The following is an 18,745-nucleotide window of genomic DNA, read 5'->3' as shown; positions in this document are numbered from 1 at the left end:
TGAGAATTTCCTTTTGAAATGAACAAATAAAATGAACCCAAATGTATTAGAGCCTATGGTAGTGAGAGAACAGTCAACATAGTTCAGGGTTTATTTCAGAAATCTAGTCAGAGCAGCCCTCCATTCTGGAGTGGTAAGGAAACTAAGATGAAGAAAACCTAAAAAGTACAGTGCTGAAAACTGCTGTGCTTCCCCTATAAGTTTACAAAGTGAGGTGGCAAACTGAGTAAAGATGTCTTTTTAAAAAAATGAATCATTTTCACTGTTGTAGGGAGCCAATGCTATGAGCGATGAAGGATTTCAAGTGGCTGAGAAAACAATAAAAACACTTTGGTTTCTAGTTCCTATTCTTTAACTTTAAAAGCCTTGTGAAATCCAGCCACTGGGAAGAGGTGAATGAAAAACTTACCTAGCCCGAGATATACATTTCCTTCACCTCCTGAACAAATTTCACACCTCTGTAAACTGAGTCCCAACAGTAAAGCATCCTCAACTCAAGCTCTATCACTGGGAATTCAAAATTATTTTAAGTTACAGAATCTTACAAGGAAAGGCAACGCTATTTCCAGTCAGTTACAATTAGCAAAAGAGCAAGAACATTTACTTGTTTCAGGTACATTTACCACTGCTTTGGTCCTGCTTCAGAAGTTCTACCTCTAAGAAAGCAGTTGAGGGGTTGGGAGTGTGGTTCAGCCATAGAGCACTTGCCTAACAAGCACAAGGCCCTAGATTCCATCCCCAGCAGAAAGAAGGAAAGAAGGGAGGAGAAAAGGAAATTTGTGTTCCATGTTCCCACAGAAATGATGTTGAATACCTGAGCCCACCAGGACCTACGGACTTCAACCCATCTCAAGGCATACATATTGGCAGGATCAGATAACGTACCTGACATGGGCAGTTGTATGTGGCCTTCTCTTTCTGCTTCTCTCACAAACACATTTCTTTAAATAGCACTCCTCATTATGTGCCTCCAGTTGTCCCCCAACAATCACCCAAATCGCCATACCTGCCATCCACCTCCACCCACTTTCCTGAAACTTCTCTGGCCAAAGTTATCCAGGGCTTTCTCATCTCCTAAACCAGTTATTGCCTTTAAACATTCAACTTCACCAACCTTGACAAGCCTTCTGCTATGGTGTGGATCTTGAACATCCCACGTATTAAAGGTTTGGTTCCAGGCTGGTGCTACTGGGAGGTGGCTGAGTTTATAAGAGGTTGGGCCTAGTTGGGCCCTAAGTCATTTCGGGCATGCCCTTGAAGGGGACTGTGAATCCCAGGTCTCCTCTTCACTCTTTTTGCTCTCTAGCCCAAGATGACCTAAGCAGTTTTCCTCTGCTCTGCACCCCCACCATGAAGTGCTGCTTCACCATAGGCCCAAACCAATCATGGATTGAACCCTCTAAAACTGTGAGCCAAAATAATTCTTCTATCTTTATAAGTTAATTACCTCAGGTAGTTTGTTATACATTCAGAAAACTAACAGTTTGTGTCTCTGTCAGAACTCTTTTCCTGAACTGTCCTGTCCCCTATCCATTGTCCTATCTCACTGACCTCCTTCTCTTTCTCACTAGCTGTTGCTTTCCTCTGTTCATCTTTGAATGATGGTGTTTTCTAAGGTCTGTCATTGGCCCCTCTTCTTATTTTACCCCTTCCTTATGGGGAACTCATTTATTCCCATTTTTTAAAATGCTTGGCATATAATAATTATTCATTAAATATTAGCTTATATTATCCTTAAAAACCCAATTCAAATGTCACCTCCTGTTCAAAGTTTTAGCCAGCTTCCTCCACACTACCTTCCCCCAGAATCCTTCATCACCTGTGTTCTCAAAGCACTTTATATAATCCTTCAGTATCCTAATTAGCACAATACATTATGTTTACAGGCTGGTCTCCAATATCTGAATGCAAGTCCCTCAACTGAAGGGATGGTGTCATTGAATTCTATTCTATAAGCTTCATTAAGACCTGGAGGAGGTGCAGATCCATAAAAGGTGCCCTTGGCCACTAACTCACACTTAAACGGGAATATAAGGCATCAAAACCAATAACTAAAACACCAGTGGGGGAAAGTGCAGTATACATGCATTTGATAAGTCAATATGTATCAAGTACCCCATATGTGCCAAGCATCAATCCTGTACTGGAGATTCAGTATACACAAAACAGGACAAGGTAAAAAAGATATGGAATTCTAGTTTAACAATCCCTTCAAGAACTTGAGTTGGGCATGGTGGCTCACACCTGCAATCCAAGAGACTTGGGAGGCTGAGGAAGGAGATCACAAAGCCAATCTCAGCAAATTAGTGAGGCCCTAAGCTACTGAGCAAGACCTTGTCTCAAAATAAAAAAATGAAAAGGACTAGGGTTGTAGCTCAGTGGTTAAACACCCCTTGGTTCAATTCCCAGTAAAAAAAAAAAAAAAAAAAAATTAAAAAGTTAAAAAACAACACCTGAAACAGCTCCTCCTTGGGAACTTCCTTTTTTTTTTTTTTTAGTTGTATGTGGACACAACATCTTTATTTATTTATTTTTATGTGGTGCCAAGGATCAAACCCAGTGCCTCACATGAGCAAGGCAAGTGCTCCACTACCGAGCTGCAGCCCCAGCCCCTCCTTGGGATCTTTCGATAAAATTTCTCTTTACCCTGTAATACTGGACTGGACTTTCTCAATTGTTTTTTCTCAGTCATGTCACCTATGATGCAAGACTTCAGGAACAACTTTTTCCTAATATCTCCCAAAGAATCAATGGTGCTTTGAAAGCTAAATCCTTAAAGCAAATCAAGATTTATTGAATAGTTTTAAAACACTATTTTTAGAGGGACTAGATAAGGCAACTAACCTAATCATGCAACAAAAAATTAATATTTTGGTTTTTTTTTTTTTTTTTTTTTTTTGGAACTGAGGATTGAACCCAGAGGTACTTAACACTGAGCCACATCCTCAGCCTTTTTTAATATTTTATTTAGAGACCTGGTCTCACTGAGTTGCTTAGAGCCTCACTAAGTTGCTTAGGCTGGCTTTAAACTTGTCATCCTCCTGCCTCAGCCTCCTAAGCTGCTGGGATTACAGGCGTTCATCACAGCACCTGGCTACTCAGATATTAAAGAGAAAATAAAAACAGAAATAGAAATAGTTCCATGATTATTCTTAGCTTAAATTAAATGTTAAGGGCACACTCATAAATAACTATACAGTATACTGGATTCAGGAAAAAATTCCTCTTGTGATCACATATCAGATACACATTATGGCTCAAATATTGATTAAGACTTTCTTCTGTGGCTATCTGAGATGATTACAAGTCTTAAAAAGGTAATTCTCAAAAACTAAATATAAAGTCATCAGAAGCTTATATCCTAGTCCAACTCTCAAACTAACTCTCAGCATTTAGACCAAGTAACTGAAAACTGAAAGCAGATTAGGGCCTGATTCTCCAATTATAACCTATTTCTTCTTTTATGTCCTCAGAAAATCTCAAATTAAATGTGGCTTGTCCTTTGCCACAAATTGCTAGGTTTACGGGCATGAGCCACCACGCCCGGCTCAGGTTCTTTAAAAGATTGTTAAACTAGAATTCCATATCTTTTTTGCTTTGTCATGTTTTGTGTTCCGGCACAGAACTCTCTTTAAGAAACATATTCCTTACTCCCCTGACAAATAAACCAAGAACAAACCAAAGAACACGGAGTTTGAAAACACAAAACTGGTGATTGCTTCATACATCTGCCCCTGCAAACTTAGTCCAATGAGTCTGATGATATTTTTAGAGGAAAGCACAAACATTTCTATCAAATAGCTGTGGTCTGGTAAAATTAAGGCATGACAACATACGAATTCCAACATTGCTTCAGAATTCTCAGGCAGTGTCACAACATAGCAGTCACAGCCTTTGTGCATGGCCTCCTGGGACCACACAGAGATTCTCAAGATCTGCTGCTTCCTGGACTCCTCCAGACTAAAACTGAGCATGCGACCTGAGGATGCACAATGAGAATATCCAAACCTGAATAACCAAGAGAGTATCCGTCAGTAAGAATGTTCACTATTAAGCAAGATAAAACACGCTTCTTTCATAAAACCGACACTAAGTAAAGGGCCCTGAGCTCCATGAAGTTTGGAAACTGAGGCAGCAGTCTCCTGTTATTTATGTCACCAAGCAGTGAGACTATATGACTTAATGGAGCAGGCAAAACAGAAAGATACAGAAATCTCTTAATTTCAGTTCCAAGTGTATGTGAGATCTGGCTGAAACAGAAGAGTGCCACTCTTAGGATACCACAGCTTATCCTTCTCAGAGATGTCATGAGTGCCAAATGAACCATGGGTGGTGACAGTTATAAAGGTAACCATAATACCCCATGAAGGTTACTTAAGCTCAGACACTTATAAATTCTTCATTTTGGAGTTGCCTCCCTGTTGCCTGCTTTCTGTTGCCTTAAACAGAGTCAAGAACTGAAGGATTTTGTCTGAACTTCTACACCTACAACAGATCCAGGTAAGTCATTCTCTAAACCTGTCATTAATGAACTCTGACGAATGTTTATGTGTTAGCAGTTTTCAATGCTTCTGCAATTTGCCTTCAAATTAGTATGTCTTTGTATCTAATTCATTTCTTCAAAAGAATGTTAAAAAGTGAATCTTGCAAGCATACTACGTTCATTTTGCCACTTAAAATCTAGTCTGACATAATTAAAATTAACACTGATGATATAATTGGACATTCAAATATATGGTAAGTGGACCAGTAAATACTAAGTATTCCTATAAATCAAATTGTAATAAAGCCAAGAGCATGAGACTGCAAAGATTTCGTAATGTTGACAACACTTAATATCAGCCTTTGAAAACAAAAACACAGATCTGTGGAACAACATTCTAATGAAGACAGCAGGATCCATCCTTTGGCAACCCAACTATGTGTCACATTTGATGTTTCAATGAATTTTCTACATTGCTGATTTTATAAGGGAAAGAAGAGTCTAGAACTCTGCTAAGAATCTAGGCTAGTATTTCCTTTCCGATTTTATTTTGGATTTACCAACAGCCAAGTGTACTTTAAGCTCATAAAATATTGGCACACTGAGTTGCTTGGCAAGAAAAGTCAAGCCAACTGTTCTCATAACTCACGTGTAAGATATAACATCATTCTCTGATTTCACTATGCTGTGCCAAGCAACTTGCACCTCAACCCCACTTTGCAACTGATCATACATGAAGAGATGCATTACGTTTTAAAACCAGACTCCCTGCTCCTCCAGATTGTCTAGAGGACACGTCTCTTCTTACTCTATTACATGTAAACAGTTAATGTTAAGCCAGTATGCCTGGGAAAATGACCAGAAGTTACTCTGGAAAAAATGAAATTCTACTGTCCAGATCAGAAGAACTACATTTTCACTGGATCAACCAAAGCTAGCTTCCCAAGACTAATTTCCGAAAACCTAGGAATGATCATAGCAGGGCTAACAGATATCAACTAGTATATATATGTGACTCAAAAATAATTACAAATGTTATGGAAAGCATACATCCATAAATGTCACTCAGAATCATCAGAGCGAGCCCAGATTTCTGCCTCAGTCATTTTTATATGAATACCATAATTTAGCTATGGCTCTGCATCAACAATATATTCAATACAGGGTTGGCTTTATTAACTAGATGGAATTTTATTTGTTTACTATTCTCATGCTGGCCGAGGCATTCAATAGCTTGGCACTCAACTGATGTGATCTGCCTCATAAAGCTGCTTCAGTGGATAAGATCTCACATGTAGAACTATTGGCACAGGATCTGGTACATAGTAATTGTGTTGTTTATTTGGGTATGACTTGCCTTAAATTATGAGACCAAAGACATATCTTTGGCATGTGGAACTTTATAGCAGTTTGCCAGTCCTCTAAAATATAAGGATTTTTTTTTCCTACTCCAAAAAATACAACTATTTGAAGCAGTCTAGACCACTAATTCCCATTGGTAACAATGGTGATTTCCTAGCATAACAATCAATGTGGGTTTCCAGATGTTGCAAGCACCCATCATATTAGTATATTCCTGCCATGTTTCTGGTCACAGGCATGTGCCTCTTGTCCAATCCAAACCTAGGTGACTGACACCTTTATATCTAATTTATACATGCTTCCAGACCTGAAACAACCATGATTAGGAATCCTGGTTAAAACAAGATATTCTAGGGCTGGGGTTGTGGCTTAATGATAGAGCACTTGCCTAGCATGCATGAGGCACTGGGTTCAATTCTCAGCACCACATGTAAATAAATAAATAAATATCCAAAGACAAAAAAGATATTTTAAAAATAAAGTGGAAAAAAAAAAAAAACACAAGGTATTCTAGGACACTCTTAAGGCAGACAGCATCAGATGATAGAGTCACAAGAATAAACAACAGGTCCTTTAAGTCGGGTTAGGTTCAGAGCCCTTGAGATAGGCATAGAGCCTGCTAAGAATGAACAAACTTCTGTCAAAATAAAGTAGTCAAAGATGTGTATAAGGCCGGGCTTGTTGGTGCATGCCTGTAATCCCAGCAGCTCAGGAGGCTGAGGCAGGAGGATTCTGAGTTCAAAGCCAGTCATAGCAACTTAGCGAGGCTCTGTCTCTGAATAAAATATAAGAGAGTTGGGGATGTGGCTCAGTGGTTAAGTGCTCCCTAGGTTCAATCCCCAGTACCAAAAAAAACCCAAAAAACCAAAAAAACAGAGATGTGTATATGGGCAGAAGGGAGTATACCTAAACCTGTCAGTGAAGGCCAGGCTTTATGACACACTCTCCGATTTTATCTGATTTTAAAGGAGTGGGCACCTTAAATTGTCCTTCCAGTGACTGAGCCATTTTACAATGCTGTTGGGGTTAACATTAAGTTACTGACAGTAATGCAAAACTTTCTTGTTCACAATAATACATATGAATATCATTTGGTAGCAATGCAATTGATTTCTACCTCATTAGAACAGATGACTCCAATACTGACAGAGACTTACAGAATTGCCTTACATATAAGCTAGCCTTGCTTCTATTAGCAATTTCATTTTAGCTTTCCTTATGATGTGTTTCTACATCTGCTTGTCAAAATTTTCCTTCAAGTGGGTTGGGGATGTAGCTCAGTGGTACGGTGCTTGTCTAGCATGCACGAGACTCTGGGTTTGATTCCTAGCTTTGCCAAAAAAATGGGTCTCCTTTGAGGCAGTTTTAATATCACATTGGTTTCCCCATTAAATAAAAAATTAAATATTTAACATGTTTATACTCGTAGAGAATCATGATTTAAGAATTTTTATAAATTATAGCTTATAAGATTACAATGTAGCACTTCTAGTGAAGGAAGTACTTTCCCAGGAGGGGAAACTGATGAAGTAGAAAGGGATTGTGTGTGTGTGTGTGTGTGTGTGTGTGTGTGTGTGTGTGTATGAACCTTTATGTTTATTTATTTATCTTTATGTAGTGCTGAGAATTGAACCCAGTGCCTCACACATGCTAGGCAAGTGCTCTACCACTGAGCCACACCCGAGCCTAAAAGGGACTTTTACTTATGTTCAAATTGATTGATTGCTCTAAAAGAGAGAAAAAGTGAAATAAATGTCAAAGTGTTTAATAACAATTATCTTCAGGTAGTAGATCCATCAGTGTCCACTGTACTATGCTGTGTACTTTTTTATGACTGAAATGTTTCACACCTTAAATTTTTTAAGGTTTTTTTCATTTAATTGGTTAGGTGGGAAGAATGTGGTATATAGATGGTTCCTTCTAACTTCTTCCTTAGTATCAGTTTCCTTAGCTGTTACCATGGAAACCTATAGATATTATAAACCTTCATACTCCTGAAGTTCTTTACTGACTCTGCTGCAATGAGAGGCAAATCACAAGCAATGGATAAATGATCACAGAACTGAGTTATTGAGAATAAGCTATCACATTAGGGGAAAGTGAACCAGAGTCGGGAGCCAAAATTTCTCAGAGTACCAAGGAAAAGCTGTGCTATAAGCCCAGCTCTCTGCATCATTCCAGAGAAGGGCCTGTTTTGGTCTGTCACTTGGCCATCCATTCAACGCTATGACCAGGAAATAGACAAGACTTGCCTGGGGAAAAAAAAAATCCAATTTCCAGCCTGTGGCAAGCAACCTACAACCAGAATTCAACCGAGGCTCCAGACTCCTTTGTTGCTCTGGACAGAAAAATACCAAATTCTGCTTTCCTAAGCCCATTAAGAAGTCATTGTAATTTTTCAGCAAAAAGGGACCAGAAGTGAAGTGTCAGTACCCCAACTTATTCTTATAGCAGTGCTACACAGCATCATGGACCAAGATGTCACACCTGATCCTTCTAAACAGGATACAAGTTTGGATGTTGTTCATTGCAAGGGGCATCTGTGGTAGAATGGGTACAACGCTTGATTATTTGTAAGTCTGGAAGACCTAAGTTTGATGCCCATTCAACCACCTGATTGTTTCTGGCCAAGTCACATACCTTTCCAACCAAAAAAATATAGATAATTACACTGCCACATCTAGTTCTTTATGGAGTTAAGATGATCAAAAGAGGAGGATCACACGTCACTGAACGTTCACACATTATATGACCATTCTGAAAAAAACCCACATGAAATCTCCTGAGCACCACATTATAAATCACCAAGCTGGAGGTAAAAGCTGTGGCCCTGGATGCAGGAACCACGCTCCTGGTCCTGGCTACCCCAGCTCTCGGCTAATATTTGTCACAATAAGCATATTAGAAAACTTGAATGAGACACGAAGAGGCCCTTGGTAGGTAACAGTCTTAGATAAACTTTTAAAATAAAAGTTAAGATTTTTAAAGGAGGAAAATTTTGCTGGCTTAGGCAAATACTTGGTCATTCGTGGTTCAAGTTCAGTAGGCAAATGGCTCAATATCTGCTACTACCCACCAGAGCAGCTCCCAGTCATGTTTCAGTTCAGTGAGAGTTCACCAGTATGGACAAGGCTAGAAGTGTTAGAAAGAACTGTCACAACCACTTCTTGAGACTCCTTGAACAAAGGAATATAACTTCCTGTATGAATCATATACCAAAGGCAATGGCTTTCCTTATGAACCATGTAACAGAAAGGGTTGCTTTGGAATGGAATGTCCAGGGTTACCCTGTGCAGCTTCTGTGGCATTTAAGTTACATAGGTCTGCTCTGCTCTGCTCTGTTCTTAACATTTAAATCCTCTCTCTTCCCTCTTGTCTCCCCTAAGAAAATAACCACAATGCAGCTTGGGTTATATATGTTTGTATGTTGGGTTTGTATGTTATCTTTTGTAAAAAAGGAAAACACCCTACCATTAAAACTCATATAAAATGTAAGTAGTCACTTATTTAAATCTCTGGAACAAAACAAAGCTTTGAAAATCAGCTTTGCCCCATATCCTTTTCATTATGTACTTTTGATCAGTTCCTTTAGTCAACATCTCCAGTGAGTAAGAAAATTAACATGTTAAAACAACTAAAGAAACCAATGTATTAGAATCATGAATACAAAATTTTTAAGTAATTTACCATTTTTGTGTTCAAAACCTTTTTTTCTTCCTTTTATGTTTATTAGTAAAACTTTGTGTAATTAATTTTATTCCCTGAAAATAAAGTACCTTTCTTAAGTATACAAAGCCAGTTTTCCCCACCTACCCATATCCAAATCAAGAAAGCAAGATTGGTTTTATTTATTTATTTATTTATTTATTTATTTATTTATTTATTTGCAATGCTAGGGATTGAATCAAGGCCTTGTGCTTGCAAGGCAAGCACTCTACCAACTGAGCTATATCCCCAACCCACTCAAGAATGGCTTTAAGCCTACCTTTCCCAGTCTGGGGTACAGCTCACTGGTAGAGAACATGCTTAGCATGCAAGAGGCCCTAGGGTTCAATCACTTGCCCAAAGTGGTGGTTCCTTGTTTCTCCCTGCTATAGCTGTGGTTCCTGCAGCGCTGCCCACCCCACCACATTTCCCACACTCTCAACACTACTCTTGTCCTAATGGAGTAGAAGAGATGCAGGGACAGTCTGCAGTCCTGGGGAGAGCCCACAGGTGACAGGAAGGTGAGAAAATGTCCTAAAAGCTTTCTGGGAGGAGCTACCACCACTTCATATTTATTTGAAGCTAATATTTGTCACAACATATTAGAAAACTTTATTTTGATATTAAGAGGTACTTAATAGGTAACAGCTTTAGATTCCTTTTTAAATAAAAGTTAATCAATACAAGCAACAATAAATGTTGACAAGGATGTGGGGGGAAAAGATCCACTCATACATTGCTGGTGGGATTGCAAATTGGTACAACCACTGTGGAAAGCAGCGTGGAGATTCCTCAGAAAACTTGGAATGGAATCACCATTTGATCCAGCTATCCCACTCCTTGGTTTATATCCAAAGGACTTAAAATCAGCATACTACAGTGATGCAGTCACATCAATGTTTTTAGTAGCCCAATTCACAATAGCCAAACTATGGAACCAACCTAGATGCCCTTCAACAGATGAATGGATAAATAAAATGTGGTATATATACACAACAGAATATTACTCAGTCATAAAAAAGAATGAAATTATGGCATTTGAAAGTAGATGGATACAGCTGGAGAATACCAGGTTAAGCAAAATAAGTCAATCCCAAAAACCAAAGGCTGAATGTTTTCTCTGATATGCAGATGCTAATTCACAATAAGTGGGGAGGGGGCAGCTAGGGAAAAATAGAGGTACTTTGGATTAAGCAAAGAGGAGTGAAGAGAGGGAGGAAGTATGAGGGTAGGAAGGATAATAGAATGAATCAGCCATTATTACCCTGTGAGCATATATGATTACACAATCAGTGTGATTATACATCATATACACCAGAAGAATGAGAAGTTATACTGTATTTATATGTGATGTATCAAAATGCATTCTGCTGTCATATATAACTAAGTAGAACAAATTAAAAAATTAAAAATAAATTAAAAATAAAATATAGTTTTGAAGTTAATCAAGATTTTTAAAGGAGGAAAAATTCACTGTCTTGGGATTGCTGACCAACAATGCACTTTCCTGTGGTTCTCAACTCCTCTGGTTTGGCGTAGTATTGGAAGGCACCATCAGGAAAGCAGACACAGTTGGTTCTTTGGGGTGGAAAGACTTGGGCATTCACTGGACTTTGTGCCTGTCAATCTCCATGACTCCAAAAAGAAGTTACAAACCAATTTTGTCCAGCAAACTAGAAATAGGAACTGAATAGGCCTCAAACCAATCCTCTGAAACAGGAAGCAGGGGGACAGTCCTTGTAGCCAGAGGGGAACTGACCTGTGGTGGAGAACTCCCAAAAGACAGGCACCTGCCAAGAGCACTGGTGAAACCAGACTAGGCTATGCACTTATAAATAGGCTTCACTCGGAGAAGGAACCAGCTCACTACCAACTAGTGCATGTCTAAACCAAAGATGGCCAGGTTGAGGATTCCAGGAGCCTGGAAAGCAGTGCCAACCACGACCATCTGCACTTCACCATTTGGTAAGAAATGGGTACTCTAAAAATGAATCTAGTTTTGTGCTTTGAAGCTTTCTTTTCAAATTTTTTTTTTCCAACTTCCTAGTAAAATCACAATTTTGCCTCAGCTAACCAGTTATCCAAGAAAGCAGAAGGAAGCTCAGTGCTCTTGGTTTACATGGGGTGGTAACAGCTGCTCCGCAGCATGCCAGCAAAAGTAAAAAGCTCAGAAAGAAAACGTGTGGGACACCGCTGTTTCCAACTTTTAAAATAACCTTTCTTCCACAGTTACGTCCCCACTAATTTTTGAACACGGACACATCTTTCCTTTTTAAGAAATCACAGCAATAGGTGACTGGGTTGTTGAATTTTCTCTCTTTCTTTATAATGCCCTTACTTGGAAAAATTAAAATGTTGGCAGCCCTCTGACTTTTTTAACCAGTTCATGAGAACCTCTATTTAGGAGATGCAGACTTTGTCGTCTCCCCCAAAGTTATACGGCAATATCTGCAAACACTTCCAATGGCTATGAAAGGAGAAATGCAGAAGTTGGCTGGAAGACTTTCAAGAACTTACTCTAGGATCAGGAGGATTAAAGGTTGTTTTATTTTACCAAATAAAAATGGAAGACCTAAGGGGCTGTGTTGGAGCAAGAGGCTCAGAAAGATCAGATGGCTCTCTGGCAAAATGGCAAAAACAGGCCACCTTCTTCACAAGCTCCTATAAAGTGAAAACACAACATGGATGAAAAGAGAAAAGCTAAGTTCTGAAAATTTCAACTAGCATGTGCTTCCTTCCGGTTCCTCACTATTGCTACAGGGTGAAAGGCTGAGCAAAAGATTGCAATCTGCAGTGAGCCAGGCAGGTGAGAAGGCTGGTGGCAGGGGAAGGGGAAGCCTGCAGCCTATCTAATCCAGTGCCCAACAAGAGGGAGGCAGGTGGCCTTAAGCCAAGCAAGGTCCCAGGGTCTTACATCAGCAGGAAGTCCAGAGCCACAGAGAGGTTAGGAGGGGAAGAGGCTGAAAGGAGTGAACATGTTCAAGGATCCTGCCAGCATTGCCTCCTGTTCTACTCAGCATCCTTCTTCTCCCTTCTGACTCCCCCATGGCCCCCAGCCCACCAAAACCAGTCCAAGTGGCTGCTACTTCTACATCTGACCAAAATGCTACTGCCAACAAGCTACATCAAAGCAAAAGTCACTGATCTAACACACAGAGAGATGTGATCTAGTTTTAGTTTCAGAAACACACTTTTCCTGAATGTTTAAAATGGTAAATGGGTCCCACACACTGAGTTAAGGCTTCTTACAGGCGAGTCCCAGAATCTACCATCTGCAATACTGTTTCTAGGGAAAAGTTTGCTCCTGGTTCAAACCAGCAATTTTAATCATTTAACCTGAATGAATGCATGTAATTTTTTCACAGTTTCGAGTCTTCATAAGCAAAATGAAGGAAAAATAAAGCCTGTTTCAGCCCTTCAATATTCACAGAATCGGTGTTCATTAAAAAAGTATTTTTGGAATCCTGGCCAGCTGGGGTCTGACCAACACAAGAGCACCACAGATGACTGACACCTCATAGCTTTTACAGCATTTCACTGCTTACAATGCAGGGGTTGAGCATGGGTGTTAGGCAGGCATTGGCCATCTCTGAATTTTCACAAAAGCATTAACAGAGCATTAACTTCATCTCTCACAATGAAACAATGACGAGTAGTCAATGAACCAACTAGCATACAGTTAAATAAAATCAAATTGGGAAAAATCAATGAAAACCTGTAACTACAATCTTTTCTTGTTTGCTTTTGCTTTTGCTTTTGCAGTAGTGGGGATTGAACCCAGGGACTCTATCACTGAGCCAGACTCCTAGTCCTTTTTTATTTTGAGATAGGGTCTTGCTAAGTTGCCCAGACACCATTACACCCAGCTGCAATCTATTCTTTAAAAAGACACCGTAACACAAAGATGGGGATAATTCGTAAAAATGTCATAATGCTTTAAGTTTTTATTCATTCCATTAAGCTGAGCTATTGGAGCACCATTATTCCCTTGTCCAATGCTGAAGTCTCAGTAGGCCATCTTTGCTTACCCTTCCACTGAGATTCACATATCGCCTCCTTTGAGAAAATACTCCTGAATCCACCCAACCTTACTGATCCTACAGCTGTGTCCAGGTAGTCCGAGGAGGCTTCTGTGTGACTCTCACAGAGGCACTGTGACTACCAAGGCACAGAGTCCACCCTCCCCACCAATTCTGAGCTCCTGGCAGCTGGGGACAGGATATATACAAGCAGTTCATGAATCTCTGTGAACTAAAATGACTCATGTATAGTAATAACATTGAAATTTTAGAGTAAAGTATTTGAGAACCAGAGGAAATCTTGAATACCAAATACTCCAACCCTCTACTCCCTGAGTTTTTAAATGACTCACTCCAAATTAGAGAAGAACCAGAACCAGAATACAGACCTTGGAACTCCGGTTCCCGTGCTCTGCCCCAGGGCACCAGGCTGCCTTGCTTTTGCAAATTCACAGAATTAAATAAGGGAATCTCAGAAATTTACTTCAATTCTCCCTCTACTTCCACCCCCTAGCTAAACTTACAGGTTAGAATTGCCATGGGAGGAGATAAGAGGACTTCCTCATGATTTCAATTCCCAGGTTCGCAGCAGAGCTGGAATGAAAACTCAGCTTTCCCTGGAGGGGCAGTGTTCTTCTCGCTGTATCATCATAATGATTCAACTTCAAGTGCAGGTAGTAGGTGTAAAGAAAAGGTCAGCGTGGCCAGGAGCCTGCAACTGCCTGTTTTCATACAACTTGCAAGTTAAAAGTGTTTTTTACATTTTTAAGTGGTTGGGGTGGGGGAAGCAAAGTTGTAGTATTTTGCTAATTATCTGAAATTCAAATTTCAATGTCCATCAGTAAAGTTTTATTGGAACATAGCCATGATCATTTGTTTAGGGGTCCTGTTTATTATGTCTGCTCTCAAGGCAGAGTTGAATAGTTATGAGAAACTTCAAGGACTACAAAATATTTACTACCTGGCCCTGGACAGAAAAAGTTGGCCTGTCCCTGGTGTCAGAAGAGAAAGCCCTCTCTCAGACATCAGAAAAAAATAGGTAATAGTCAGGCACAGTGGCACACACCTGTAATCCCAGAAACTCAGGAAGCTGAGGCAGGAGAACCATAAGCTTAAGGAAAGCCTGGGCAACCCAGTAAGACCCTGTCTCAAAGTAAGAAAAAAGGCTGGGGATAGCTTAGCGGGACAGCACCCCTGGGTTCAATCCTCAGTACCACAGAAGGAATCGGGGAAGAGGGTTATACTACCATCAAACTCTGTGACCATCAGTCTAGAACAAAAGGATGAAACTGATACCATCCTCATTCTGTCATGGGCAGGTTAGAGGTCATGTCACCCAGATGGGCAAAGGTTACACTGAAGTCTGCCTGGATTGAAAGGAGCAGAGAGGTGGGATACAAGAGGGCAGGAACAAGGGTCTCCCCAGAGCATTCCCTTCCCACTATTCTTTAAGGCACCTAAATGCCACTTATGATCATAGTCAGCTCTTTGAACCAAGATCCCAAGATGGGGAGCTTCTCTGGATTCTGAGAGTAAATCAGCACACCTAAGTGGAGGCAGCAGGGCCATGCCTGACCTTTCAGGATCAGCCCCGGAAGTAGAATCCTGCATTGACCAGTTACTGCCAATGAATCCTAGGTCCAGTCATGCATGGCTTGGTTTTCCAACTTAAAAAGGTAAGTCCTTCCTCCGGAGCAGGGCAGTATGCCTATAAGCCCAGCTCCTGAGACAGGACCAAATTCAAGGCCAGTCTGAGCAACTTAGCAAGACCTCATGAAACTTTTAAAAAAAAAGGGGAGGGGGAATGACTGGGAATGTAGAATACTCCTGGATTCAATTCTCATCTAGTACTGGGTGGGTGGGGGGCGGGGGAGATAAGAACTTTCTTCCCAGGCTTGTTTGAAGTATTAAATGAGATACAGTTCCAATGTCAGCTCCCTTCTAACCTTTCTCCCTCCTCTCCCTGGAGATAATATTTGGAGAACTACAGAAAGACTGCTTTGTTAGGAAAGCTTCTTACAAATTAGCTTCACGACTTCTTTTCTACAGCCCTAGGGAAAAAATACCCAATCTACAGTGCAATGAAAAGAGACTCAAGTATTTAGCTGGTATTTTCTTCTCATATCTTTCAGTTCTTTAAAGCTTCTTCCAAATTATAAGCCAAAAATGAGAGCGCCATAATTTTTAAGAAAAGTTACATTTATGTAATTTTTATAGCAATCCGCCCAAAGGACCAAGCTATAATATATTATACTCATGTTCAACTATGAAGACGGAGACTAAAAAATACCCGAACCAGAAAGTCCTAGTTTATTTAGTCTGGCCTCCTTAACATGAAGTTCTTCTAGTTCTTAAAATATTCAGCTCTGGCTGAATTCCAAGACTGACAGAAGCCTACTTTAGGTGTTCTGAAGAGGTTGTAGAGAATCAGAACTGAAAACAAGATTGGAATATAAAACCTTGTATGTGATCACAAATACAAGAAGCTGATTGTTTTGAAACCATTAAACCAGGTTTCCCACCCACAAGTATAAAAATAACTAAGGCTGCACTCTCAACATTGGATGGACAGGATGATAAGCTAATATAGTTAATTTCAATAACATGTTATCATTCCTAACATTTGCTAACAGCTAATTGCTTCAGTCACTAGAACTGTTTAACACTTTCCGAAATGGGCGATAGCCTAAAAAGACACAAAGTTTTTCATGGACTATGCTTGCAATCACTTTAATGGCCAAGCTAATCTGAGTCATTAAGATAGCATATCAGCGTTTTAAACAATGTTAAATTATAAATTTTTCCAGCCCACCACGATGTATGGGCTAATTTAAAAAAAAAAAAAAAAAAAAAAAAAAAAAAAAAAAAAGGGACTCGTTCTTTCACCAAGATCCTAACAAAGATTTCACAGGCATTTACCGTAAGTCATGATGTTATTACTTGCGGAAATAATTACTTGAAAGTTCAAATTGGTAAGAGAAGGCAAATTCAAGACCCTACAACTTGTTGAAGATAAAATGAGTTGGGAAGATCAGGACAAGACACGCGACTTCTTATAGTACACTGCAGGCAGCCGGCTGCGTGGCATGAAGTCATCGTTTCTGTACTCCCATAACTACACAGAGAAAAGGGTTATAGGTCTAAGTAAAAGGAAAATTGGGGACAAAGTGAAACAGACACACTGAATGGAGGGCTGATTGGAAATATCTTACGCTGCCGAAAAACAGTTCTTCAGACCGACCACATGAACCCAGGGCTTCAGCGCCGGGCCGTGGGTAAGTCAGTGGATCTCCTGCACAAACACAGTGGCTCTTGCACAAGCACGCACTCCCTCCCAGGATCGGCGAGCGCCAGGAGTAGTCACGCAGCGCCGCTCGCTGCCCCCCAGATAGGGCGAGAAGTAAGTAAGCAGCATGCTTCCGCCAAGAAAAACAAAACAAGTTTCCCAAAAAAACAGTCAAAGAAAGCGTAGGCCTGACCGCAGAGTAAGTAAAGGGGTTTCACGCTCACCTGCATTGTAAAAACGGTCCAGCACCGTGGTCTCCCCGAAGTCCAGTTTACCAAAATGCAGGGTCTCCAGGGTGGCGCCCACCGCCTCGCACGCCTCCCGCAGGCTTTGCAGGGCCTCGCTCTCCGCCACCACCAGCTGCCCCTGGCTCGCTTCGTTGATCACATATGCCACCGTGGTCCGTCGGCCGCCCCCGCTGCCGGAGTTGCCCCGGCACCGGGTGGCGCTGCTCCCAGGGGTGGCAGCAGTACACCCGGTGCCAGGGGCGGCGGCGCTCTCCACGTTCCAGAAGCTGCCCGGTGGCGGCGGCGGTAGCTGGCTGGGCTCGCCTTCGGCCACTGTCGCCGCTCCTCCCCTCCGGCAGCTGCCGCCCTCCGGGAAAGTGCAGAAGCCCGAGGAGGCGAATGGTGGCACGGAGAAAGTGATGCCTTCGCCCGCCTCCGTGCTCATCTCTGCCTGCCGGGCTGCAGCGGCGGCAGTGTCCCCGGCCCAGCCGCACCTTCTGGCCAGCCACAGCTCAGGGCTGCTCCGCGCCCGCCGGGCTAAGCAGCTGCCATCGCGCGCAGCGCCCTCGCCGCCGCGCCGCCGCCGCCTCTCCTGTGCCCTGTCGCCCGCGGGCACGCCGCTGCCCGGCGGCGGCTCGCCCCTCCTCGGCGCCTCCGTGGCCGCGCCGCTCGGCCGCTGCAGGGTTGAGAGTACACGGGGTGGGGAAGCCCGGGTGAGCGGGAAGGGACAGCGCTTCCTTTTCTTGGCGGGCGGACAAGTCGGCTGGCAAACCTGAGCCGCGGTGCGGCTCAAGGGCGCCGCGCTCGGGGTGCCGTGCGCCCTCGCACCCGGAGCGCAACTGACTCCTTCCGTCTCGGCCACTGGGAGGGACCGACGAGGGCGCCCTCTGGGTGCGGAGCTACCTGGCGAGCACCTTACGGACGGCGGGCGGGCGGGCTCCCCGGGCTGCGTCCCGGAACAGGGGCAGCTGCAGCCGAAAGTCCCCGCCTCTCTCCTCGGCGGCAGCTCCCTTTCATCGGCTCTAGTTCCTCCTCTTCATCTGGCCTCGTTTCTCTTAAGCAGCCGCTTAGTTGCACTGACTGGGCAGCTCCCTGCAGCCGCTCGCCGTCTCCGCCACCCGCGTCTAGCCGCCCACTCGTCGCAGCACGAGGAGTCAAGGCCCGCCCCCGGGGAGGGCGCTGCTGGGAAGCTGGAGCCCGGACGGAACCCACCGCGCCGCGCTCCCGGACTTCAGCTCTTCCGCGAGTGCGGCGCGCGGCCAAGAGCCCACACCTAGGAGCTGCAGTACGCGACAACAGGATGGCGTCAAAAAGTCTTTCTAGTCAATACTGGAGGGTCCCGGAATCAGCCCCAGAGACTTGTCCCCGTTCCTCGCAGCCACGGCGCCCCCCTCAGGACGCTCCCGGCCGGCTCCGCACCGTGAACCTGGTCCTGGTGCCGCGCTGGAAGCACAGCGGAGGCCTGCGGGGCGCGGGGCACAAAGGTGTCAGCTAGCGCCCTGAAGCCGGGACCTAAACGGAAGGGGAGTTTATTAGTGACAATGGAGCTAAATTTAGAAATGGCAGGCTAAATTTATCCAGTCGACCTCTGGTACTTTTCATTTTAAATTTTCCAATAGCTTGTCCTGTTAATGAGTAATTGATTAGCTCCACCTGCTGAACG

General features: G+C 42.6%; 1 protein-coding gene across 2 annotated transcripts in view; it reads right to left on the bottom strand.

Annotated features, from left to right (window-relative positions):
* Map3k5 (mitogen-activated protein kinase kinase kinase 5) overlaps positions 1-18,118 on the bottom strand; it is a 216,335-nt gene extending 198,217 nt beyond the window's left edge. For both annotated transcript variants that reach the window (XM_047558138.1, XM_047558139.1), the window contains exon 1: positions 17,080-18,118. In XM_047558138.1, coding sequence (XP_047414094.1) covers positions 17,080-17,527 — 448 coding nt within the window. In that variant the 5' untranslated portion in view covers positions 17,528-18,118. The remainder of the gene's footprint in view (positions 1-17,079) is intronic.
* Between the last annotated feature and the right edge of the window lie 627 nt (positions 18,119-18,745).

The sequence above is a fragment of the Sciurus carolinensis genome, chromosome 7 (assembly GCF_902686445.1).
Source record: "Sciurus carolinensis chromosome 7, mSciCar1.2, whole genome shotgun sequence".
Lineage (NCBI taxonomy): Eukaryota > Metazoa > Chordata > Mammalia > Rodentia > Sciuridae > Sciurus > Sciurus carolinensis.
This window is presented reverse-complemented; position numbering and strand designations above follow the sequence as displayed.